Raw genomic sequence first — 25,842 nt, 5'->3', positions numbered from 1 at the left:
TTTGGAAATACACATGCTTGTGGGTTGATAGAGCCGTAATTAAATTCGTGTTGGTGTCTCCCAAGTTTGCTGTGGTCTAGCTCTTGAGTCCGGTCAACCAACAGGTTGACTACAAGCGACCACGTCATAGGTACTCTCCCAACAGTCTCGTAGCCGCCACGGCAGTGGACGACAGGCGGTGCTTCGAGGCTGGAACACCGCCTGTCAGTGGGTCAACAGAGCTGGTATTTGCTTTAGGTGTTATCAACCTGGTGATATGTATTAGAAACGCGTGTGTATAAATGTATATATGGGCTCGCGTGTGCTCGTCGAGAACACAAATTAAGATTATCTTTTGTTTGTGCTGACGCCAGACATTCACCTAAACTATGGGAATAAATGGGATTTCATTAATAAACTCAATTTTACAAAAGATTCCATAATGAATAATATTTGTATATATTTTTATGCGTGCTTACCTTGGAATATGCTTCAGAGAAGCTGTGTTCTAATGATAACTTGGAAATAAATTGATAAAATTATGGTATTTACTCCACAAAAAGTCACATTTTTATCCACAGTACAATTTAAAATCCCCGATAAAAAGGGAGGCAAATAGCGAGAATGACTTCAGGAAATCAGCTATAGCTGATGACGCCCATTAAATCGCGCTATCTCTACACATGCTAACATTGGGAAGATTCCAAAGTGTTTTTTTTTTTTTATCAAGCTAGGCAATACTTTTTAGACTTTCTTATCAACGATTCTTAAAGGTACCTCTGGCTGTAAAGTACCCCGGAAGAGTTTTAGGGATTTTATTGCGTTAAAGTATCTACTGCAAAATTTAAATTAATCTTTTAATAACTAAATAATATTTTTAAAAACATTGTTACTCTGAACAAATGGAAACCAGAAAGCATGGGTAAAAAAGTATTTCATTGTCTTAATTTTTTTATAAGAAACAGGATGGGATTAAAGAATGCAATATTGATTTGATCTGAAAAGTTTTTGTGGTAATTTTGTCAATAAATATAGAGTAGTGAAAATAGTGTAGAATAATAAAAGTAACATTGCCGATATTGAAGAGCATTAAACAAAATTGTTTGATGACTATCAAAACACATTGGCTTTCATTAAGAAAATAATAGTCCCTGTAAATAGACAGTGGGATTCACATACATGTATGTGTTCTGTGTATTCTTATTTTCTTATTTATTAACTCCAATCAAAAAATAGTTTTGCTCCAAATACAATGAAAGGTGAAAGGCACAATGGGAATTCTATTAACCTATTGACCATAAAATACGTTTTTTTAGATATTATTTAATTTTATTTGTTAAAGGGCGTTTTTAAATGGATCTGAAAGTTAATATTTATTTATTTATTATATCTTTTTTGGCTATATTAATTTGTGTTAAAATAAAAGTTAGTATTATATTTTTTAAGAACTTTGCATAATTTTAGGCTGCAACCCTAGAATGCTACCTATTTACGTTAGATTTTTACGCGATTCCTATTTATTTTGTATATAATATTATTGTACTTAATAATAAAAAATTATTAAAAAAATTAAAAATATATATATTTAAATATAAAATAAATTCTGAATTATATATGTGTTCAGTACTGCGTTTATTTTAATAAAAAATCCGTTGAAAAACAGTGAAACATGATCTTTCCAATGAAAACAAATTTATATTTTTAATTAGTTATTTCCCTCGATTATTTTAGCGAAAAAAATTTATTCTGTAGTACAACTTATGTGTACATATGTACATACATACATATGTAAGTAGTTGTTAAGATAGCCCGATACAAGTAGGGCGTAAATTAATATATATCTTAATTCGACAACCAAAAACAAACACAACATAGTATATTTTTTGTTTTTTATTCGTGAAAATACAATTTCAGTGTCATTATTAAAATTGCACATGTTTTTTGTATCTGTATTGAAATCACCAAGAGTACACAATATAAAATGCTAGAAAAAAGGACTTTAAAATATTTTGCACACATACAAAACTACTTAAATACCTAACTTGTATAAACTTTGCTCAGTTTGCATCATAATTTCTTGCTTGCCTCGTTGAACAATAACAGTCCGTGGGCAATCTGGATCATCATCATTTAAACTAGGTCTACACATACTCGTTACTCATTCACTGTTTGTTGAACCGCAGCAGGAAGTTCCCAAACCAAAAATTACGCTTACATAGCTTAAAAAACTAGACAACTTTATGCTTATCGGTTGGCCTATGGTTCCATTGATTTTGCGCGTGCTGCCCCTGCCACGCATGACTCTCCCTCCGGCTTTTGGGGTCAGATTAGCTCCAGACATCGGCCGAGTACCGCTTCTGAGCCTCCATCTTCTTGATATACTGCACGGCGTCAGCCTCGCTCATGGCGCCCTTGGTGGACAGAATTTTCACTAAAATGTTTCTAACATCCACGGCCATGTTCTTTGCATCTCTGCGTAAAAAATAATTAAGAAATTTATAATATTGCATATAAGTATAGTAACTTTCTCCAATCTTACCCGCAAATGTAAAAGTGGCCCTTGTTCTCGCCAATCACCTTCCATATCAGATCGGCATCCTGCTCCAGCAAGTGCTGCACATAAATCTTCTTCGCCTGGTCGCGGGAGAAGGCAGCCTTGAGATTCAGAGTGCCCTTCTTGACCCATTCCTCCAACTCAGCCTCGTATATGTAGTCTTCACTGCGCTTGCGGCATCCAAAGTACAGGATCGACTCGCCCACGGTCTTGCCCTCGTCGCGCAGGAACTGGCGTTCCTGGATGAAGCCGCGGAAAGGCGCCAGGCCCGTACCTGGACCCACCATAATGATGGGAGTCTCCGGCTTTGTGGGCAGACGGAACTGAGATTTCCGTATGAAGACCGGCACCTTAACATCCTCCTCGCCGCCCTGGGGCTGCTTATTCTTCAGGTAGGTGGTGGCCACACCCTTGTTGGTGCGTCCCGTGGGCGTCTTGTATTCCACAAGCACGGCCGTGACATGAACATCGGTCGGATGCAACTTGGCCGACGACGAGATGGAGTAGTAACGCGGCTGGAGGCGTGGCAACAGCTCGCAGACGTGGTCGATAGGAGGACGGCAAGACTTGATGTCCTCCAGAATGTGGACGATGTTGCGGCAAGCGTCCTGGATCCAGCTCTGGTATTTCTCCTTGCCTGAAAATTTACAACATTTAGTTACCTAATTTTAATTAGAGCTTTAGCTACCCACCTTCCGGACTGATAGATGCCATGCTGCGCAACAACTCCTTCTCCTTCTCATCCGTACAGTACTCGGCCAGCTCCTTGAGGATGTGCGTGCGAGGAATAGCCGTGATCTCGAGATAGTGAGTTAGTGCAGTACGGTAGGTGGTGGGACAGGGGAACGGATGCTTCTTGCTGCTGTCCGTATCCGTATTGATCAGCGAAAAGACCGTGTCCAGGTCGGCGTTGCACAGCTGTCCCAACTTATCCACCAATCCCTTGTCGTTAATGGGATACATTGCCACATGGTCGCCGGCGTCATATCGCATCTTGGAGCCATCAATGCTCAGCTCGATGTGCATACAGGACCGGCCACCGCCCTTGTGGAGCTCGCGGTTGACCTTGATGGGTGCCAGGAAGGGATTCTTGGCGTCGAAGGGCGGACGCTGATTTTGCATGGAATGCAGTCTAGCAATCTCGCCCGTGTAGATGCGGTCTGGCTGCACATCGGGTTGCTCCAGCAGGCGGTACTGGCGGATGAGAACCTCCTCGCCGCCACCCTCAATGCCGAAGTGGTCGCAGACGGCAGGCCAGAAGCGATCCTTCCACGTAATGAAGTCATCTTCAATGCTGTTAGAGATAACAGAGGGTAAGTGTGAGATGGCCTAGGCTTTGCGACTGACAACAACTTACTTGGCATCATCGTCTCCCAGTCCCAATTCAAAGACACGGTTGGCACCCAGCTCCTCTAGCCGTTTGTCCACGTAGATGGCTACCTTGTTGTAGTGCTCATAGGTCTTGTTGCCCAGGCCAAAGACCTAAGATATAGAGAAAGGGAAATTGTTATTTGGCTGAAATTTGACAGGGTTCATTGTTGCGGTCAAAATAATTGCACTTGCTGTCGTTTTTCTTTAAATAAATATTTAATATAAGTAGTTAAAATATAATATTAAAGGGAAATAACAAAATAAATAAATCCATACAGCAAATTTCTTAAATTTTCTGGTTTAATAAAACCATTTTCACTTCAAATATTAATAATCTTAATGCCAATAATTTAAATGTACAAAATAAATATTTCGCAAAAAAACAAAAACCAAACAATAAATATAGTTTAAAAATTCAAAAATTAAAGTTTTTACAAAACTAGTGATTTTTATCATTAATTAATTACAAATACATGTAATATCATTATATATTTATTACCTGGTTTATCTTTGAGTTTAAAACACTATGACCAACAAATGGTGGGATCAGTAAATAATACAAAAAAACAGGGTGCTATTATTTTGACTGCTGTTATACATTGTTTGGTGTCTTGTCCCCTTTCCATTAGCCTTCGCACCGTCGCAGTTTTATTACGTAAACTAATTAAAAGGCCTCGCAAAGATCGCAGTCTCGGCGAGCGGCTCGCCCCTAGGCGCAGTGTCGAGACGGCGAGCGTGTTCAGCATCTTTCAGCTTAAAATGACTTTATCAATTAGTTAATCAATCAGCTGTAACGTAATAAATTCACAATATTTATAAACCGGAGAACAAGCACGTTGTGCTGAAGAAACGTACTAAAATGTGTTCGCGACGAAATGCCAACTGTTACGGCACGCAGAACGCACTGGTGAGCAGAGAGCGATTAGCCGGCCGATTTGAATGGAGTTCGATAAGCACCTCTGCTGATAATGGTAAGCGACTCATTAGAGTTGAACTTTGATTAATACTCATGAGTAATACATAGGGGTTTTTGAAAAATATTATTTTAAAATTCAAATCAGCATCTTAAATAAATTCCTGTCTGTATACTATATGTTTTCATTCGCTTTCAAACGCTTTCTTTCTCGTTGTACATCAGTTTTACTATGGCGCTTTATTTGTTATCTAATCTTATCGAACCACGTAACAAATACTCAACAAATTCTATGAAATGTGACTATATAATTCGCTAATTATATTTTCCAGTAACCAATTTTATTTTCTATTTATCTTAACAAAAACGACATCATGTTGGCTATCTTAATACCCATATTAGCCGTTAGTCAAGCTTAACAACCTAGCTCGAGTTCCGGCAATCTAGTAATTAAGATCTCTTCCCTGTCGAATCGGGTTTCGCGCTTCTCTTCCCCCAATGCCATTTCGAATGTTTACTATCCGCTTACATCAGCTGTGCTGTATCAGAGCACAACAAACAGATTGGCATACAAAAATAGGTGCGATTTGAGTTGTTGTCCGGGTGGAGAGAGACCGCTTATCGGGGGGCCAGTGCTTGATAAGCGGACAAGTTTGGCCCCATTTGAAGGCCAGAGTAGTCGTGTAATCGCTTCACGTTCGTTCTGATAACACCCCCGACCAATTCTAACGCTATCGCTGGAACTCACCGCATAATTAAGTCCAGTGAGGTCGACATCTCCGTTTGTAATCCACTCGTAAAACTCCATGGCGTTGTCCGTGGGATCGCCCTCTCCATAGGTGGCCAGGCAGAAAACGGCTAGCGAGTTTGAGATATCCTTCAGCTGTAGCAACTCCTCCATGTCGCACTCCTCAGGATCGGCGACCATGCCCTTGAGCCGATAGCGAATGCCCTCTTTGGCCAATCGGCCAGCGAACTCCTCACCGGTTCCGGTCTGAGAGCCATAAAAGACGACCAGGCTGCGTCCGGATGCCTTGAGCTTCTTAATAAAAGAGTTGTCCGCCGCACTGGTGGTGCATACTGTGGTAGGTCTGGATGAAAGTTGCAAGAATTAGAATAAGAATAAGCTGATTTGAAACAAAATGGGAACTTTAAACGAGGACAGGATTAAACATTGTGGATTAGCTCTCAGTTTATATTAAATCACTCAGTTTATGTGTAAATGCAGCTCATATTTTACAAAAGCCTCTAAGAATAGATAATAAATAAAGATTTTAATTTCAGTTCATCTGTTCCATAAATATTAACTGGCCATTGGAAAACTAGTCACTTAAACACGTTTGAAAATGCAACTTAGATTTCACAGAACCCTCTGAGAAAATCCAGATTTCTAAACTTCATTAACTGGACAACAGATGGATTCCATTGTTTTTATTGACTTGACTTACTGGATGGAATAGCTGCGCGCTGGCTCCTCCTCCTTCTTGCGACTGCGTAGGAAGTAGAAGGCGGCTCCTCCGATCAGAACAGCTAGCAGGGCCACATCCAGCAGGCCCAGGAAGGGTTCGTCTCCAACAGCAGCGGCTGCTCCGGCTGCTCCCTCAATCGTTTGCTCGCTAGCCATGGTGGGATGTTTGTGACTGAAAAAAAAGGGCACCAGAATTCATGGCGTTTAGTTTTCGCTTTGCATAACATTTGTTCACTCGATTTGCATGCCGCGCACTTTGGACACGCACTCTAATGTATTCCACGTAAGCCAGAGCCCAGAGCCCAGAGCTAGAACCAGAGCCAGAGCTAGAGCTAGAGCTAGAGCCGGAGCATATGGGCTACTTTGCATCGGGTCTGCGTCTAACGGTAAGACGCTTCCGCACTTGTCTTAACGGTATACAAACGCTCCAGCTGTCGCTCTCGCTCTCGCTGCTCTCAATGAATGTTTCGTCACAACAGCGACGGGCGGCTGACATTGAAAACGCGCAGCGAAATCGGATTTTAATCGGTTGTACCTTGAATGCCGTAGTTTGCGGCTGCTACTTCGATTGCAGTTATGCAATTAAACAATGAATTAAATATTCTCGGCGTAGAGACGCGACGTCTGCTTCGGTTAACGGCACACTGCTAACTGCTGCTTGGCAGCAACACCCTTTATGCACCGGCGCTTATCGAAAGCCAACCGCCGCCGATCGAGAGATATGATGAAAGCGACAAACGATTTTTGTAATGTGCTACCAAAAATGTATATACTAAACCCCCTTGTGAATCAATAGCTCTTATAGTTCTGAGATTGCGATTTTCACATCAAAAGATACACATTTCGAAAGAAAATCAGGACTAACATTTTAGACTCAATTTTAAAGTAATAAAGCTGAATAGACTCGTAATGACATTATCACATTTTGTGGCAAATAATAGTCTTATTATTATTCAAATTGTTACACAGACTTCCGTGATCAGGTGGGACGTGCCTGCGTTAAATCTCCTTGTGCTCATTCCGCACAGCGCTTTCCAGTTTAAGTATAACTATTTTTTATAATATTTACTTTTTTCAAAAAACTATTTAGCTGGAATGGAATGCGTGACCCCTATCGATCGTATCTATTGTTTGAAGGGTTTGCTGGGGAATTGCGTATCTCTCGGCTGTCAAAGTTGCACCTTGAATTGGAAATTGACTTAATGCTTTAATGTTGCTAATGCGTCGTTTCGGCTACGTGTGTGAACTTTGCATAGACCACCGCACTCGCGTAATAGTTCTTGTTGCTGTGGTCAGCAAATGGCAGAAAATAAATATTAAACAAATGCCGGACGAGCGGAGTGGGCAAGCGGTAAGCGAAGCTTATGCAAATCCGCCCATAGTGGCGTCGTCCAATTCCAGTTTGAGGAAGGTGTACGACGCTGTCGTGGTCAATTGAGTGAAGCGACGAGCAACAGCAGCAGCGGGCAACAAGTGGAGGAAAATTGGTGAATTTTTATAGGTCACCTCACCCCTGCCTAACGTACTATGGACAATAAGTTATTTCTTCTACGCATAATCCATTTCTAAGCACATGTGTTGGATGCTCACTTGCAGTCAAATACAAACAAAATTGCCTCATGATTTTAATTTGATTTTTGGGATGCCCTGTTAAGTTGGCTTTGGAAAAATTCATTTCATTTTTACACTGATTAAGGAAGGGTTATTGTGTTATTGTGATTTCTAACCATTCCGCTTACTCACAATTAAACAAAGTTTTTGAACCAAAACAACCAAACAATCGGGCGGCTAATAACACACTCCAAGTACCGACACAAACACGTTTTTGGCGCCGTAATGCTGAAACAGACTTAGTAGCTGCGAAATTTAGAATACCCTAGCCACGATGATAATATAAGAATAACACCATAAGCATGAGTTGGCAGTTTTATTTTGCACACCACTGACTTTTCTTATCGGAATATAAGTCAACTAACCAGAGGATATGTTTAGTTCTATACGCATTTCTTAGCAAGGTATACATACTCTGTTGCTGATCTAAAAGATCTGTTTTATAACTTAAAAGATAAACTACAAAACTGCTCCTTAACTGCTTAAATTTAAATGTAAGAATTTGTTGAAGGCATTAACCCGAAAACCACTCTGAGTCACATACTTGACCTATTCTAAAATGAAAATTTGAAGTGCTTCCGTGCGATAAAGTGATTAGGGTATAAATAAAAAATATATATATTATTTTGAAGTGCTAAACACGACTACATTTACAATCTTAAATGTACATAAAGAGCCGGAGATAAAGTCCCTAGATTATATAATATTGTATACGAACATTTTCTTAATCAGCATCAGCTGTGAGATTCATTTTATTATTTAATTGCGTAAAAAATATACGTGATACGATTATAGGAGTCTTTGGCGCACAATCATAATCTGTGACAGCTATAAGAGAAAATTTTGGATTTTTCTGCAAAAATAAATAAGAATTATTTATTCAAAATTAATTATTCCTCTGTTTCCAGATTTTTAAAATTCAGTCGCGTGGAAGTCAAAAACGACTTGCTAAATCTGATCAATTCAAACACCACGTTTATTAAAGGTCCAAGTATTTCTTAATAAATCCGGAAAATAAACAAGATTTTGAAGCCCCTTTACCAGGTTAAAAAATATAATGTAAGCCATGGAAAAAACTTTAAAAATTATATGTATAAAAAATAAAATAGGAATAGTGTCGGTTTTTTAAATCGCGGTCAGCCTCCCGGTTCTTTTTTATTATCTAGATAATCAAATATTTATAAAAAAAAAATATATATATAATAATAGGAATAGTGTCTTTTTTATCGATCGCGATCAGCGATCCCTGTATTTTACATTTCTAAGTGACACGTGTATTTATATTGGAATTTATAATAAATAGAGGAGAATGATAGCAGAAGTTGAAATAATATACATATTTCAATGTAATAAAAAATTTAAGGAATTAGACAGTTTAAACTTTTTAAACTTTAATCGCAATAGAAACATAATATTTAACGACACAATATTTTTCTGCACAAAATAAATTCTGAAATTTTTGCCAGTGTATTCACTTTGCTTGCACATTCTATCTGCGTCTGTGGCAATTGTTGTTATCTATCTCTATAATTATATTGTTTGAATATTTGAAAAATGCCTTAATAAAATCATGATAAAAACTGAGTTTTGTGTTGTGTTTATCATTGTGAAATGTTAATAATATACAAATTTGTTTAAACTAAACTGCTGTCTTGAACATGTTATTTTTAGAGCAGGATCAATGTTAGCAACAGTACAGAGTGTAAACAAGATCGAGATTGTCGATTTTGCCCACTGTGCACTGTGTAAAAGTGAATAGAGGGAAGCAACAGGTAAAACTTCAACTTGAAACCCGACCGCACACATGTGCGAGTGCGAGCGAGAGGGGACTTCGTCTGTGGTCATTCCATCTACTTTTATCGATGTAACCTTGACCGTCGGAGCACTAAATATCAATTAATTTATGTATTTCGACTGCGCGTGGCCTTTGGACTTGGCTTGATACAAAAAAACATAAATCTATGCACTGCAACTCACCGATCTGACCAGGTCGTTTCCGCTGCGTTCTTCCAGATCGTTCCGTTCCTTTTACACGTTCGATGGTTGGAGAGTCACTTAATTGCTTTATTTAATCCACGAAACGGGCGAGGTGCAGTAACAAAGTACGAATTTACGGGATGCAGTGTGCTCGCCGCTTATAATGCTAAATTCGTGGAAAAAAGGCCAAAGATTTATTCCTCTCTAGCGGCGGGTCACACTGCTTTGAGCGGGAACGTAAACACAACGTAAAACGATCAAAAGCGTAATATTTTAACGTAAAGTGATCACAAACATATATAAAAATATAAAAAAAGCTCTTGGAAAATTATTTTCAAAAATGTATACCTTTTTGAATATTTTTACATTGCTGCACATATACGACTAATTTAAATAAACAAAGTTTTTAACAAATAATGTATTTGCCATCTCTTTCTTCCGTGACGTGGGAGTATCGATGTCGAAAAATCGATAGTCATATCGAATTTCTTCCAGCTCTAGATGGCATATTTTATTTTGTAAAAAAAAAACTCGACGCGAGCAGCGCACGGCTCGGAAATGCCATTAAAGTTCTTGAAAAAGTGTCGCCAGTACAATGTGACGTCCAAGAGTTTATTTGTTATATCAGTGCATCACCTGCTAGGTGAGTAAACCTCGGCCGTCCCCGATAGCGCCAGCAACAGCAACAACCACGGCGCAGCACCAATAGGAAGAGCAACAACAAAGACGATTTGGTGACAGAGCCACAGTTAACAGCTGCCGCAGGCTATTACACTTGTTGATTTATTTAATTGGAAATAAGTACACAACTTCATTTATGGTCCCGCACATGATAGAGCGCCTGTTATTACCTGTTTCGCTGGAATTCGCCAACGAATTCAGGCTGCAAAAATGCGGACATCGCAATCGTATTTCCCACACACTCGCATACTTGTTGCTTTGTTGTTGCCTTCAGCACATGCACATGTGTGTGTGTAGTTGTGCTAACAGATACCGTTAACAGGAACGCCCAGGATATCCCAATTGAAATAGAAAAAAAATCAAGCTCCCTTTGCTTATAAATTTTTAAACAGCCCAATGAGGATCCCAAACGCGAACTTAAGTAGTTTTTCTAAAATGTGTTATTCGGGTTGTGAATTCAACGGAATCCCAAAACTAAACTGGCTTCATCAGTGGAAAGCTGACCATAAATCGAATAAGTCTCGAAAGAGATTAGTAAAAACGTATGATATGTGTGCATGTGTTTCCATGCTTGTGCGTGCTGTGGGCAGGGCTGCCGTGAATTTGGAATGTTTTGAATGAATTTGTCAATCGGAGCACGTTTTCAACGCTTCTTCCATTGCAGACACCTCCAGTACGGTTGATTGCACGATCAGTTCGGAGAGCAAGGGGCAGGAGTGCCTGGACAATGTGTGCCAGCGACTGCTCATTCAGCAGCCGGAGTTCTTCGGACTGCGCTACCTGGTCAAGGGCAAGGACAAGGACAAGGAGGACGAGTTCAAATGGATCGATCTGGAGCGTTCGCTGAGCCGTCAGCTCGAGAAGTATGCGGCGGGGCCGAAGATCTACCTTCGGGTTCGCCACTACGTGACCACTGGCGTGCGCCACCTGAGCGATGAGGCCACGCGATTCTATTACTTCCTTCAGCTGAAGAGCGACATCTACGAGGGTCGCATCGCCTGCGATATCCGCACAGCCATCTTGCTGGCCCTCTACTGCCGTCAGGCGGAGTACGACAGCTATCAGGGCGACAAGCAGAGCAAGGATTACCTGAAAAAGTCGCTGGTGCTGCCGCGCAACATGCAGGGGCTGGCCAACGACGACAGCATGCTGGAAGGTCTTATTGTGGAGGTGCTGCAGCAGCAGGCGGGCCTGGCGCATCTCGGTCAGAGCCAGGCGGAGGAGATGTACATACAGTGCTGCCAGCAGCTGGACGGATACGGCGAGGAGCGCTTCGCCGCCAAAGACACTCTGGGCAACGATCTGCAGCTGGGCTTGGCCATTAACGGGATGGTGGTGAACGCGGACAACGGACGCCAATACTTTCCTTGGAAGGACTTTCACACGGTGACCATCGACAAGCGTACCATCAAGATCGAACAGAATCGGCTGGACGGCGACGGCAGCATAGTAGGCAGCTTCATCTTTGGCGAGGCGGACACTGCGCGCTACTTCTGGAAGCTCTGCATTAGTCAGCACAAGTTTTTCAAGCGCTACATTGACACCGCCACGCCCTCCAGCCTAGGTAGCGGGGCGGACGTTGAAAGCGGTCATTTGGGAGCCGATAGCGTCGGTTATGTGGACTTCGATTACGCCGAGGCCGCCGAGCAATTGCAACAGCAACAGCAGCATCAGCAGCAGCAAATGCTTTCCTCAAACATTTCCCTGGCCGCCAGCCATAGCCACAGCCAGCTCCTGGGACAGAGCAGCTCCTGCCTCGATCTGAGCAACAACAACCTGCACAGCAGCAGCAGCAACAACAACAACGAGGAGCGGGAGCGCCTGAAAGCGATGCTGCCCACATACCGGCCAGCGCCGGACTATGAAACGGCTGTGCAGCTCAAGTATCGCACTCCATCCGCGGAGCTGCACAATGTGGCGGTAGCAATGGCCAATCCCGGTACCACCTACTATGCCGGCTCCCAGCCAGATGTACATAATCCGGGCGTTTACAACGAGAACCTGCTCTATGGCCACCTAACGGCCCACCGGTACCCGGACGTGGCCCAGCCGGCAGCAGCCCTCCATCACCACATCAACCTGTACCAGACGAAGCAACAGGTGCAGCCGGTAAGCACGGCCCAGGCATATCTGGAGCTTTCTCAGCGCATGCACATGATGCGACACAAGGCGCCGCCGCCGTACCCGGTTAATCGGTTGAGCTCCTCGTCGACCCCCGACCTGGCCGTGGCGACGCCCCGTCCTTTGCAGGGCTACCGCAACTACGTGAGCGGCTCGTCGCCGGATCTAGTCTCCAACCGCACCCTTCTCAATGGCGGCCAGTATCTAGCTCTGGCCGCAGGCGGGCATGCCGGGAACATGCCCACCTCCTCCGGAGCCACCATGCTGCACCAGTACCAATACGTTGGTCACATGGGTCATTCGCAGCCCTATCTGCCGCCACACGGAACCTTCGAGAACCTCAACATGATTGAGGAGCAGCCGTCCATCATGTCCCAGCTGCGGCAGTCGGCGATGAGCCAGGCTGCAGCCGCGGCCGCTGCAGCCGTTGCTACACAGAGGTAAAGTTCTATAAATATACAACAAATACAGGGACTCTTAATAATTTTAACTTTTTCTTACAGTTCACCCACCCTACCGCCCAGCGGCTATCGCAGCTCTGTGCCGCCACCAGCCAGCAGTCCGCAGCCTCCAGTCGCTCCCTCCCAGAAGGCCAACACACCCACACCTCTGCAGCGGAGCGTAGTGAACGGATCCATAGAGCCCATCTATGAGAACCTGCCGCAGCGTGCTTCTGGTGGCAGCAGTGGAGCAGCACACGCCGAGGCCATGCGCCAGCGAGCCTCGTCCATACAATCGGCCCCGCCTGGCGTTGTGCCCGTGCCGGCTGCACGGCATGCCAGCACAAACAACGTGGTCACGGTGACGGTGAATGCCCAACCGGACGACGATATCACGCCAAACATGGTGAAGTATGGAGCAGAGCGTTCCGCTATCGCGGAGTTGCAGTTCCAAGAGCCGCAGCTGCCGACTCGCTCCATCCGGGCAGCCAGTGCTGCTCCGGCCATTGGAGTCACTCCTCCGCCCCGCCAACATCGGTCCACAGCGAGCCTAAACAAGTCGACCATCGACGTCATCTCGTCGGCTGGGGACCCACTGCAGCAGCAATTTAGTGCCATGAACCTATCTGCCAACACATCAGCATCCACATCCTCCGTGTTCAACTCGACGCTGGACACCACATCCTCGTCGGCGGCCAGCAAGGATGCGAAGCGCAAAAAGCGCTGGAATTTCCTTGCACGCAGCAAGACCCCTGACAAGCAAAAGTCCGCCACTCTGGGCAGGGAGAAGGCAGCGACAGCAGGTCAGCACGCCAAGCTAGCAGCAAAGCTAAAGCTGGCTCAGGATGATCTCAACCTGCCGCATCGTTGGTCCACCGGTGTCAGCAAGCCGCAGCCAATTTCTGGCAGGTATTCCAAGGATAAGCTGGTAAGTGATAGATTTTTAGATGATAATTAACATTAGGAGAGGCAATAAATATTAAATTAAAATTAAAAAATATTATTAATTCTCTCTCTTTCACATTTTCAGTGCCAAATCCTTAATGAAAAGCTTCAGGACTCGCAGTTATTTATGGAGTTTGAGCGCATACCGAAGCGGCGAGAGCACGCCCTGTACGAGTGTGCCCTGCTGGAGGAAAATGAGCCCAAGAACCACGATCCAAACTTTTTGCCCTACGACGACAACCGTGTGCGCTTAGTGCCATCGATGGAAAATCGACATGGATACGTGAATGCCTCTTATATATCTGTGCGTATTTTGGGTTGATTTAAAAAAATCTATTGACATTGCTAACACGAAATGTATTATTTTGTAGGCCACTGTGGGAACCAAGCAACGTTTTTACATTGTGGCGCAATCGCCACAAGAGTCGCAGACCATGAACACCTTTTGGCAGTGTGTCTGGGAGGCTGACGTATACTTGGTAGTTCAGCTAACCGAGGACATGAGGTACATTCCCCTGAGCAGTCAACAGCGTCTGGAGTTTGGACAGGTTCGTCATGCCGTCATGCCAAGTTAAAGTGATCCTTGCACACAATTCCATAATCTCTTGCAGTTTCAAGTATATCAGGAATTCTCACAAACAACCGACCGATGCACCACCAGCAAGTTGCGCCTCTTTCACGCTCCCTCGCGCCGCTACCGTTCCGTCTGGCATCTGCAGTACGCAGACTGGGCGGAACAGAATTGTCCGCGCGACGTCAACCACTTTTTGGACTTTCTTGAGGAGCTCAACTCGGTTAGACTGGCATCCACGCACGAGGTGCCGCCAGGACACAATACGAATCCTCCCGTTTTGATTCACTGCCTCGAAGGGGGCGGTCGTTCGGGGGTCACACTGACGGCGGATCTTCTGCTTTATACCCTGGACCACAACGAGGTGAATTTTGAGTTTAAAAAATCTTTTCCGCTATATTCTTTAACATATTTTTGCAGGACCTGGACATACCGCGGGTCATCGGGCAGCTGCGACATCAACGTGATAGCATTATACCGTCCCTGGCGCAATACAAGTTCATTTACAATTTGCTCATTACGTATTTAAAGCGTACGAGGTTGATATGAGGATGAGAACTGCTTTCTAAGCATGCATTAGTGTCCAAAGCATTCTATGTCCTGAGAGCGAACAATTTTATTTAAGAAGTCGTTAGAAAAGTGCCTTTTACTATGCGTATTCCCAATCAAAAACAGTGTATTTTATTACATATGCAACGTTAAATTTCGTTCCGATTGTATTTGTTTTTAAGTTCCAGACTCTATTGTCGAAAGTAGGGCTAAGTGAGCTACAAATCGCGTTAATCGTAGTGCCCTAGCTAGATAAGGTAGCTCCGTATCCACGCAAATACTTGTTAGGTTTAAAGCCAAATTATTTATAGACAACTGTATTTTATCTAAAGTTGAAACAAAACTTAACGAATTGATAACCCCACAAGAAGCAATAAAAATATAACATTATTGGTATAAATTACTGGTATAATTACGGGTTCATTATCGATAGATATTGAAAATAATGATAGAAAATATATAAATTCACTACAATTTTTGGTGTAAGTATCGCTAGTGTACGTTTTGGTTCTGCAGGTATAATACGTCTTTTTCTAACTAAAAAAATGTTAAATTTTAAATATACACAGGTACTTTGAAAAGTTTTCACCCCAATTAATAGTATTTTCGAAATAATTGAATAATTTGTTTTGTTTTTATTATTTCCTAATATTTTTCCAATACATATTAAATACATATAGAATTTAAAAATAAATTATAAAGTAGTATACAAATGTCTTTTGTAAATATTTAGTCAATACATTTGGATAGGGAATTGTTCTGAAGGGCTCGACACGCTGCAAAGAGGGACGACGGCCTTGGCTCTCATCAAGTAGATTATAAGATATGAAGTAAAATCTTTATTTTTCCCGCCTAAAACAACGAAAAGTTATTGCTCTTGCAAAAACTTAAATTTAAATTTCTGTATATAAATCATGAAACCTATATGCATGAAATTAAATTATTTGTATAATTTCAACATCTTCCCGAGCATTAAAGAAAAAATATTGTAAGCTGCCCTTTAAAAATGTAGGGTTACATATATATTTGACGACATTTAAGAAAAATTCGCAACTTTTACGATTTTAGGTTTCGATTTAAATAACATTCTTGAAAGCCTTAAAAAGCTAAGTTTATTTCCATTTTTACTCTAACTTAAATATTTAAAGAGCACAATTTATATTTTAGATTTGTTTTCTTGTGTGTTCAGCAAAAGATAATTTGGTTTTCGCCTTGGAAAGCCAGCTAAGAGTGGGGTCTGCACTACGTCCAGGTTTGTATATATGTATATATTTATATTTGTTTATAAGTAGAGATTTCACGTAGGTAGATTGTATATATATATATTGTATATGTATATGTATATAACAGGCATTTTGCACACTCAAAAATATATATATTAGAGTCATATACGTGTGAGAAAAATATGTTCACGAAACATTTATTCTTATTTTTCTTTTTTCAAGTCTCAGGTTTGTATTTTATAAACTTATTTCTGGATGCTTTTCGAGTTAATTGTACTTTGATGATTTCATTTTTGTATTGAGGGCTAGTCTAGGTCTTTTCTTTTTACTTATACAAATATATTGCATTTGTCTTTTATTTTGCCTTTTTCCTGTTTTGTTTTCGGTAAATAAATACTAGTGTTTGGAAAAAATATTCGAAATCAATTTCTCTCTCTCTCGCTTGGACTTTAAAACTAAATATTTGGAATTGGAGCGAAGGTTTTCAACGGTATATTTATACGGTTAATGTATTAGTGTGTATATAGTAACCTAAATTTATAAAATTTACGAGACAACTAAACTTGGTCTCTCTGTTGTGCTGCTGGGCATCGAAATGCTTCAGAGAAATGCCGGAGAAAACTCAAAAGAGTTTTATTCGAGTCTGCTTAGAGGGTGGGGGTCTGCCTGCAGACATTTTCTTCTTAGAGAAAAGGCTACTACTAAGCGGGAAGAAAATGGGTACACAGAATTTGACTAAATTAAGACGTATGTAAATCATAGAACCCTAATCCTCATCATAAATACATCTAAGCGGCGCACATTGAGTCCAGTTGGTTTTTTTTTCAGTTTGTTCCGTTGAAGGGCAAAGGCATTTGATATGGGATCCTGCCTGTGTTTGATTTTATGATGAATTGGAAACCACAACCATTCACAAATTTTGGCAACTCTTTAAGCTGAAAGATAAATAGAGAAAAATTAATTAAAATTATACATATGAAGGGATTTTTATAAGATTCAGAACCATGTTTTGTTAATTGTATTTATTTTCATCTGTATCACTGAAAGAAATCTCTTAACCTGATTCAAACATGCTTCTGAATTATTTAGTGCTCTCGGCGCATACTCACAACTAATTAAATTAACATTTAGCAGTTAAGACAGCACAATTTGATTTATTATTGATTCATTGGTGGCATGGGGCATATGGTACACTTGGTGATATCCATAAAATTTGGCTGGCCACCTGCAAGACAAATTGGCATTCAATTAAAATAACAGTTTAAGTCATGCTATGATCGATATATAATCTATGTAACTAATGCTTCAAGATCTGACTCGAGTTCTGCTTTGCATTTGATGTCATTACTGGAACGCGATCTGGATCTGGTTGTCAGCGCTTACCGTGCATGTGGTTCAGATGCCTACTGCCCACTGCACTGGGGGCATGATGGCTATTATATACATTGACCATCGGAGGCACATTGTACGGCGGTGGGGGCGGAGGCGGCATTGCCAGAGACTGCTGCTGCTGCTGTTGCTGGCTGCGCATGTGCAAGTATGCTGCTGCCGTCGGCGGTGCAGAAAGCTGAATGGTTGCTGGCTGTGGGGTCAGTGGTGGTGTAGGTGTGCTGGGTGGTGTGTTGTTTGTGCTCTGGCAGGGAGTATTGTTCAGGTTGCGGGTCACAGCATTATTCGATATTTGCTGTAGCAGCCGGCAATCGGCGGCCGTGTATACTGGCGGCAATGGCTCGTGTTGCATGTTGCTCTGCTGTTGGTACTGAATGGTACTGTGCTGCTGTTGCTGGTGATGCTGTTGCTGCTGCTGATGCACATAGCCGCTATCACACGACGATATGGAACCTGTTGGGTGTGTGAAAGTAGCGTAAAGAAGAAGAGTTTTTGTCTCAAGTGGTGGTCGTGAAATGCTTTTCACCCTAAAGTGGGACTCATTTCATGGCCCCATTTGCTGTTGTCTGTGTGTGTGTATATGAGTGTGCTGTGTGTATGAGTGAGTGAGTGCTACAAGTAGCCGACAACCAAACCAAACCTAGTCCAACCACCAATAAGTATCTTCAAATGCAAAAGCAGGGGCACAGAGTCTAAGGCGCAACTAAAAATATAGGTAACTACTTAATTTAGGGCTACGGTTTTACGTGTCTACTGGTCAGGTTCCGGATGAAAAGCGTTCTCCTCGTTGAAACAGTGAATTTCAAGTTAATCTTTTCTTACAGCGTTTTCTTCAGTAAATAAATTAAATAGTTTTTTAAACAAAACAAAGAAGATCGAAACTCTTTCGATATATGTACGATAAATTGATATTCAATTTGAGCTATCGAAGCAATTAAATCGGAAAAATGCTCAAATTAAACATTTTTCGATAATATCGATAATTACGTTAATGGACATTATAGCAATTAGGAGTTATAAAACAAAATAAAAAGATAATTTATATAATAAATAAATCGATATTAGGTTTAATATATCGATGTTTACCTTAAATACACAAACATTTTAATAGATAATATAGATTTTTTTTAACATTAATGGATAGTTATAGAACAAAGTAAAAATATAACAAAAGATAAGAAATTCTTTTATAATTTTTAACGAAATTACTAACATTTTGAAACATGGAATGCACTGATCGAACGAGCGTTCTCAGAATCCGGTTTTAGTAGCAGCTATAAGCATTTATTTTAGTTTAGTAACACTAATGTACGAACAGTGGACACTTACCGGAAGTCATGGACTTGCGAAGGGGTAAATCGCGAAATGTAGTCACGCTACTGCTTTCGAGGGAAAGATCCACAGACGGCAAGGGCGGTGGCGGCGTGGCCGGAGTGTCAGAGTGCGACCGCTCGTGGATGGCCCGTGTGGGTAATATATTGCCTGCCGAGGCCAGGCGACGATGGGAGCACGGACTAGGACTCGGTGTGCACTGGATATTGGCGGCGGTGGCTGCTGGTGAGGTGGTGGCCACTCCTACCGGTGCCCCTCCCCCCGCGTTTACTGGTGCTATGAAGCCATGCGCTGTTTGCATATGATGCAAGCCGTGGCGCGGCACGAATGGTTGGTGAGGCCTGATCTTCGAAGACTCCGATAGCGACAGCATCTTCTTAACGGCCTGCGGAGATGCTGTGCCGAACTTGGGTCCGTTGTTTTGCATCTGACGCCTCTGGTGATCGCTGGTGGAGCTGGTCGAGCTAGTGGTTGAGAGCGTGGGCGAGCTGGGGTGCCGCTTGCGCAGCGATAGGGACGAGTTCGGGGCCGAACTTGAGCTGGTGTGCGAGTATATGCTAAGTTGATCGCCGGCATTGAGGCTAGAGCTGCCCGCTCCGCCTCCACCGGCGCCACCACTAATGCTGCCGCCGCCACCACTCCGGTGCGATGTATTGCCGTGCGAGATGCTGCCCGAGTAGGTGGAACCGTGCGCCGGTTCGCATTCCAGCGAGAACTTGTGCAGCAGATCCTCGTCGCTGAGTATCTTCAGGCTGTTGAGGTACGCCTTCACACGACGCACCATCTGCGCCTCCTCAAACATCTTCTTGGGATTGGGAGCTGCCGCTGACTTTTTACGCCGCTTGATGGTCGCTTGGCCGGCATTGGCTGCTATCACCGAGCCGGCGGCAGCATTGCTCTGCGAAGCGGACATCTGGTTAAGCGAGAAGAGAGCGCTCGAGGGAGACTGGCCCTTGAGCTCCAGAATGGCCAATAGGTCGTAGGGCGAACTGCACATGTGCGTCAGCAGGCGCACCTCCTTGGCGAGCATGCGCAGCTTCTCGAAGTTGATCAGGCCGTCGACGCGAGTATCGTTGCCCAGGTGGATGAAGGTGAGATCCTTCTTCACGATGGGATAGAACGGAATGATGGGGTGCTGGGCGAGCAGTTCGGCGGACACCAACTGTCGGTACTTGCTCATGTTGCGTGAGGGGTCCATAAGGTCCTGCAGATCGTTGAATAGCCGCTGGTACTTCGACGGAAGCTTCTCCCACGTCTGCCTTAGCCGTGAAACGGCGCCGTGTCCCAGGCCCGAGACGATGGCAAACATCGAGTTGAAGTTACGGCACTCCTTGCAGTGGCGCGCGATCTTAATGAACTGCTTTACGATCTTCATGCGGCGCACGATATTGTGCTCGGCACAGATCTCGCTCACCACCCAAAACATCTCTCGATTGACCAGCTCGGCGAACTTACTCAGCATTGGCACTCCGTAGCGCGAGTGCAGCTCAAACAGCTCGTCCACGTATTCGGTGGACTCGATCTGCCGGAAATTGGCAAAGTCTTGTAGCGTGAGCTGTATCGCCAGTTCGTAGGCATTTAGCTGCAGAAAATGTACACCAGATTCGCGGACCAGTTCCAAGGCCAGTTCGTCCGGCACCAGTGGCTCCGTGCTGTCGTTCAGCTTGAGGTAGTAGCGTGCCGCAAAGCTGATCCGCTCCGCCAGGTTCTGCAGTTGATCCGGCAGACGACGCTGTTTCACCATGCCGCCTTCGCCCACACTTACCTCGCAAAGCGAGAAGTTCGAGCTGGGATCGTGGATGCCGAACTCTTGCAGGGTTAGCATCACCACCTCGTGGGCCGTCGTCTCCTTGTAGATGAGCACGTACTTGCACGTCTGGTCGGCTTTGTATACCTTCAGCACGTGCTCAGGATAGTCCGGTAGCAGGTGCGTAGAGTTCGTAGTCAACGTGCTGGCTGCCGACGGTCGATGGATGTGGGCAGCTTGGTAATTCACGTTCAGCGTTCCGCCTCCCGCATCGCTGCTGGCATCGTAGTTGAGGCTGGTGAGGTCGGGGTTTGACTGTGACTGGTAGAGGCGGCCGCCACTGCCGCTGTTTGCACATCCGTTAATGGACGACTGGGTGGAGCTGCTGCTGCCTGAGCTCGCCGCCGCAGAGAGCTTCGATGGCTTGGGCTCATTCAGCAAAGTGTCCGAGGAGTCGTTTAGACTGCCAACGTGGTGCTGCTTGTTGAGAAGGTTCATTTTGGCCAAGGCTTTTTGCAAGCGTCGCTTGGGACCCAGCGTCATGAAGCCGCCGCCCTTCGTGTCTTGCTGATCCGAGTTGAAGCCGGATCCCGTTCCCGAGCCCTTCTTCGCTGAGCTGTTATTGACGCTTTGAAGGAGCTGCTGCATAAAATTAGCTGCCATATTGCCGCCGCCTCCACTCACCGGCGGCGTTTGCGGCGGAGCACAGTCGGGTTGGTCGAGTAACATATCCACCGAACTGAGTCGCACCATGTAGGCCCGATTAGAGGCATTGGCAAGGGAGAGGTCATTGCCGGCGCTCTCCGAGCGACCGTGCAACGCCGCTATGTCGCTGGCGCAAATGCGACGTGGGCTTCGCAATGACTTGAAGCTGGCACTGGTCGCGGACAGACCCCCAGCTCCGGTCGCTCCACTGCTGTGTTCTAGGGCCAGCATTACCTCCTTGAAGCCGAGTAGGTTGCTCTTCACGCTAATGCTCAGGTGCGTGGTGCCAGTGAGAATCTCTAGAGCCCGTTTGCTTGTTACATGGTCCAGGGACTGACCATTGACCTCGTGAATCTGGTCCCCGCGCTTGAGACCCACATCCTGGGCCTTTGAGCCCGATTCAACCTGCGAAATGTAGATGCCTACGGCTGGGCTGCCGGTGGCAACGACCACAGGTCGCAACTCATAGCCGCCCACAATTTGGAAGTTGAGCGGCTCGTCACGCGAGGATCGGGTGAGAGTGCAACTACGCATGCGCGCCTTGGCGGCACAGGCGATGTGCAATAGCCGGAGTTGGCTGAGTAACTTCTTGCGCTCCAGCAGGGCCTCGAACATCTCCAGGAATGCCATCATTTCGTGGTCCGCCTCGAAATCGGTGAAGTGATTGTTCACCCAGAGTAGCACCACGCGAGTTACGCGATCCCGTAGCTCCTGCGTCTTGTGTGCATCGAACTGCTCCAGATCGAACCAGTGCAGCAGCTTGCTAGTCACCTCCTTGGGGTTTTGGATAAAGATACGATGCGTAAGCAGGAAGTCCTCCACATAGGTGGGGTCCGTCACCGAGTTCTCCTCGACCAGCTGTTGCAGCAGTCGTTCTGGTGTTCCACGGATAACAACGTGGCCGCGCTTAACATTCGGCAAGGCTGACATTCCCGTTGCCGGTCCACCACTGCCTCCAGTTGTCTCAGTTATCCCGCCTCCAATGGACCGCAGCTCCGTGACCATGACCACGCGTCCGTTCTCGTCCTCGTGCCGCCGCGTATTCTCCTCGCCTTGGTGCTGAATGCGGTAATAGTCCGTCTGCGTTATGCATACGAACTGACAGTCGTCGCACTTGGTGCGCATGATTCCTCGGTGGTAGAGTTTGTCCATGGTAGGCAGGATGCCAAAAGAGTCGCCCATTTGTAGCTCCTCGCGGCTACCATTCGCGTGCTCGATCTCCACGGCGCCGTTAATGAGCACCGACCAAGAGTCCAGTTCCTCGCCATCAGACATGACTACGGTGCCGGCCTTGTCCACTACGGCAAACACCATTACCGAGCAGAGCGCTCGTCGCACGGCCAGGGTGATATTGGTGAAAGCTTTCAGTCCCTGTGTAAAGTCGAGGAGCACTTCCACGTCCTGTTCGCTGCGCTCAGCCGGGTCCTTCTCGAGGCACTCACGCACGGCATCGCGCACAGTAAGACTCTAAAGGAGATAAAATATATGATCAGTACGGAGTTTAAATACTATGAAGATATCCCTCGTTTGAAAAGCTACAAATAATCAATTTTAACTTATCAGAAGGTTCTATGATCTCGCACCCCACTACGGTCTGACAAGACATTTCTATATATATAGAACAGAACGACATCACCATCACTCACATCCATGCTCTCAGCCAGATCCTCCTCGTCCGAGTCCACGGTGGACTCCACCAGGCCGGAGAGATCGATATCCTCCGCCTCCATCGACGAGGTATAGGTGGAAGTCATTGTGTCGCTTCCACTGTACGCCGAACTGGTATCACTAGAGTGCGAGCCCCGATTGCATTTTTGGTGTAGCTCCGGCCGGTTGATTGCTGACGAGTTGTTGCCCACCACCACTCCAGTGCTGGCTGTGATTGCGGGGGGATACTGTGTGTGTGTGGAGCGCAGATTAGGCGTATGCATGAATACGGAGCAAAGAACTTACGTGATGTCTGATTTGGTGATACGGCTCCATGAGGCGTTGCTTCTACTGTTGATGATATGCTGTCCACTACGGCATGCCAACAACCGCCACACGTTGGGTTGTGTGGATGAGTTTAGGCTGAAAGGTAATATTTTTATAAAATATTATTTTAATATTTACTTTTTTTTATATTTAAATCTTTAAATCTAAATGGCCATATAGCAATAATTGAGCTTAGCAATTCTTCATTTATTTTTATAAGCTGTATATTATAAGTAATTTCACTTTTCAGAAATATTAGCAGTCAATTGAGAAAGTTTCAAGTGGATAGATGCTAAATAGAGCGTGTAAACAGCATAGAAATACACGGATATCGTCCGGTAATGCCTGGTAATAATATGGAAACTCTTAATTATATTAATTGTTAAAAGAGTTCCCATAAAACCCCTAATACAACTCTTTGATATACAAGAATATCTGCAAAAGAAATCTCCAAAAACTTGAACAAAAAAATTACAACAAAAAGTTTAATCTTTCGCTAAAACAAAACAAAATTGCTGTAAGATTTTATTGGCCAATTGTTGTTTCTTTTTGTCTTTGGTCTGCGCGATGCTTGCTCTTGTTGTTGCCCGCACCAACACTTTCATTTTTCCCAACAACAAAACAATGCTGCCAATAAATTAAGTCAAACAAAAACAATCACAAAGCGGGCAAAAAATTCTCATGCAATCGAGTCTGCGCTGCCGACGGCAACACCGCGACGCGACGCCGACGCAGGCAGAGGCAGGCAACAACAGTGTGTGGGAGCCACAGCCTGCTGCTTGCGCTATTGCTACTGTACGTGTGAATGTTTGTTGGTGCGCTTGGTCGCTCTGCGTGTTTGTGTGTGTGTGGGAGTGTGGACAAGCAACACAGAAAAACCTAAATTGTAGGCGACGACTTCCGTTCGCTGGATAAGCCATTGACAATAAAAAGAGCGTTGCAAAATCAGCGTGTAATAAATGAAAAAAAAAATCCACATACACTAATATATATATATAAATAAAATAAAAACACTGCACCACACACATACGCACACATTCAGCCCCCAGGGCACAGGCGTATCTCTCGGTATTAAAATGGGCGTGTTTGTTGTACAGTTCTGCTATCTTTGGGCCCTGGTGTGTCGCTAATATCGGTGCACTTGCTAATTATACGCACTTTTCCAGCTGCAGCTGGAGCAGAAAAACCCCGATTGCTTTCACCCGCTACCCTTTTTCGTTGCACTTTGTACACTTTTGAATAAAGAAATTCAGGCAGCTTGTGTGTGTATTGGTATTGTGCTGCGCATTGTTGGAATTTCTTTCACTCACACACGCGCATCTCGTCGAAGGAAAATGCTTGTTTAACGCCAGTTTCGGTGTATATTTCGATGCCAGCAAGCTTGCTAGTTGCTAAGAGGATTGCATTGCACTTTTATCAATAATAATTCGTTTCGAGATTGCAATTTTAATTTAGAAAAATCCAGCAGTCAAGATGAAAAAGTCGGACGCGTCGTACAGTGTGACCGCACGCGGGGAACAGTGTTGGCGTTTGGCTTATTTAAGGCTAGATCTATCGCATATTTGAACATCAACAAGCTTTTAAAATTTGCAACTTTCTTATATTAATGTACCATATTTTAAGCAATAATTGCATTCGGGACATCAAAAATTCTTTGCTTGCATTTCAATACATGTTTTTATTTAATGCATTTTGTTTAATTTTAGCTTATGTTTTTCAGACTCTAGCTTATTCGAGGGCTCATCACTGGCAAAACGAAAACATACCGTTTTTGGTACAGAAAACATTCAAAAAGTGTGACCAAACTGCGCAAAAATACCGTCTTATGGAGTATGTAAACAAATTTAAATGGAGTATGTAAATGTACATGTATATACATGTAAAAAGACATGAAGTAATTAATTAAGATTTTAAAATTGGAATTTCAATTTTATCAATATCTAATGACTATATAAAAAATTTGTTAAATTAAATTGAAATGTTTTAATTTTAATTTTATTTAATAGAAGTAGTTTTACTTTCAATTAGAAACGGCAAGGGTATACAAACATCGGCGTCTTGAAGTTCCTTTCCTTTTGTTTTACTTTAAAAGATTTAAACTGATATTTTCTCAATTTGGGTCTGACCAAAAGAAAGATTTTATTTTTTTTTTGTAAGATTATTAGCTGCATTTGGCAGCCAATGTAATTATTAGTGATGATTTGGGGTTCGATTGTAAGATGTCATCGGGATTTGATTTTCATTGCTAATCTTCCAATTGAAAATATTTCTATATGAAGCGGTGGATGTCCA

The 25,842-nt window shown here is 43.7% G+C and overlaps 3 protein-coding genes across 7 annotated transcripts; 1 reads left to right on the top strand and 2 right to left on the bottom strand.

Annotated features, from left to right (window-relative positions):
* Positions 1-1,854: 1,854 nt before the first annotated feature.
* On the bottom strand, positions 1,855-10,028 carry Cpr (Cytochrome P450 reductase). Of its 2 annotated transcripts, none has more exons than XM_017178347.3 (7): positions 9,874-10,028; positions 6,266-6,457; positions 5,566-5,908; positions 3,891-4,015; positions 3,226-3,827; positions 2,519-3,170; positions 1,855-2,451 (listed from the first exon to the last, which is right to left on the bottom strand). In XM_017178347.3, the coding sequence occupies exons 2-7, from the start codon at positions 6,439-6,441 to the stop codon at positions 2,307-2,309; spliced, it is 2,043 nt and encodes a 680-aa protein (XP_017033836.1). In that variant the 5' UTR covers positions 6,442-6,457; positions 9,874-10,028; the 3' UTR covers positions 1,855-2,306. The 2 variants fall into 2 exon arrangements, with proteins under 2 accessions (XP_017033836.1, XP_017033837.1); XM_017178348.3 differs by lacking the exon at positions 9,874-10,028 and adding an exon at positions 6,821-6,948.
* A 341-nt stretch (positions 10,029-10,369) lies between these two features.
* Pez (protein tyrosine phosphatase non-receptor pez) lies at positions 10,370-15,580 on the top strand. The gene is made up of 7 exons (XM_017178304.2): positions 10,370-10,516; positions 11,219-13,115; positions 13,179-14,043; positions 14,146-14,364; positions 14,432-14,608; positions 14,672-14,995; positions 15,052-15,580. The coding sequence occupies exons 1-7, from the start codon at positions 10,432-10,434 to the stop codon at positions 15,178-15,180; spliced, it is 3,696 nt and encodes a 1,231-aa protein (XP_017033793.1). The 5' UTR covers positions 10,370-10,431; the 3' UTR covers positions 15,181-15,580.
* A 212-nt stretch (positions 15,581-15,792) lies between these two features.
* On the bottom strand, positions 15,793-25,066 carry PDZ-GEF (PDZ domain-containing guanine nucleotide exchange factor). 4 transcript variants are annotated; one of them, XM_017178300.3, is made up of 7 exons: positions 24,861-25,066; positions 23,530-23,646; positions 23,223-23,471; positions 19,122-23,043; positions 17,787-18,245; positions 17,513-17,628; positions 15,793-17,338 (listed from the first exon to the last, which is right to left on the bottom strand). In XM_017178300.3, the coding sequence occupies exons 2-6, from the start codon at positions 23,557-23,559 to the stop codon at positions 17,561-17,563; spliced, it is 4,728 nt and encodes a 1,575-aa protein (XP_017033789.1). In that variant the 5' UTR covers positions 23,560-23,646; positions 24,861-25,066; the 3' UTR covers positions 15,793-17,338; positions 17,513-17,560. The 4 variants fall into 4 exon arrangements, with proteins under 4 accessions (XP_017033789.1, XP_017033790.1, XP_017033791.1 ...); XM_017178301.3 differs by lacking the exon at positions 24,861-25,066 and adding an exon at positions 24,709-24,842; XM_017178302.3 differs by lacking the exon at positions 17,787-18,245 and having other exon boundaries at positions 24,861-25,065.
* Positions 25,067-25,842: the final 776 nt, after the last annotated feature.

This window comes from Drosophila kikkawai, chromosome 2L, assembly GCF_030179895.1.
Source record: "Drosophila kikkawai strain 14028-0561.14 chromosome 2L, DkikHiC1v2, whole genome shotgun sequence".
Taxonomy (NCBI): domain Eukaryota; kingdom Metazoa; phylum Arthropoda; class Insecta; order Diptera; family Drosophilidae; genus Drosophila; species Drosophila kikkawai.
This window is presented reverse-complemented; position numbering and strand designations above follow the sequence as displayed.

Excerpts from the sequence above, each read along its gene's own strand:
- Cpr (XM_017178347.3), bottom strand. The coding sequence starts at position 6,441 with ATGGCTAGCGAGCAAACGATTGAGGGAGCAGCCGGAGCAGCCGCTGCT. Across the intron at positions 3,828-3,890 it reads CTGGGAGACGATGATGCCAA|CATTGAAGATGACTTCATTA; the intron begins GTAAGTTGTTGT and ends TATCTCTAACAG. Across the intron at positions 2,452-2,518 it reads GGCCACTTTTACATTTGCGG|AGATGCAAAGAACATGGCCG; the intron begins GTAAGATTGGAG and ends TTTTTTACGCAG.
- Pez (XM_017178304.2), top strand. The coding sequence starts at position 10,432 with ATGCCATTAAAGTTCTTGAAAAAGTGTCGCCAGTACAATGTGACGTCC. Across the intron at positions 14,044-14,145 it reads GGTATTCCAAGGATAAGCTG|TGCCAAATCCTTAATGAAAA; the intron begins GTAAGTGATAGA and ends TCACATTTTCAG. Across the intron at positions 14,996-15,051 it reads ATACCCTGGACCACAACGAG|GACCTGGACATACCGCGGGT; the intron begins GTGAATTTTGAG and ends ATATTTTTGCAG.
- PDZ-GEF (XM_017178300.3), bottom strand. The coding sequence starts at position 23,559 with ATGGAGCCGTATCACCAAATCAGACATCAC. Across the intron at positions 23,472-23,529 it reads ATCACCAAATCAGACATCAC|TATCCCCCCGCAATCACAGC; the intron begins GTAAGTTCTTTG and ends ACACACACACAG. Across the intron at positions 17,629-17,786 it reads GCATCTGAACCACATGCACG|GTGGCCAGCCAAATTTTATG; the intron begins GTAAGCGCTGAC and ends TTTGTCTTGCAG.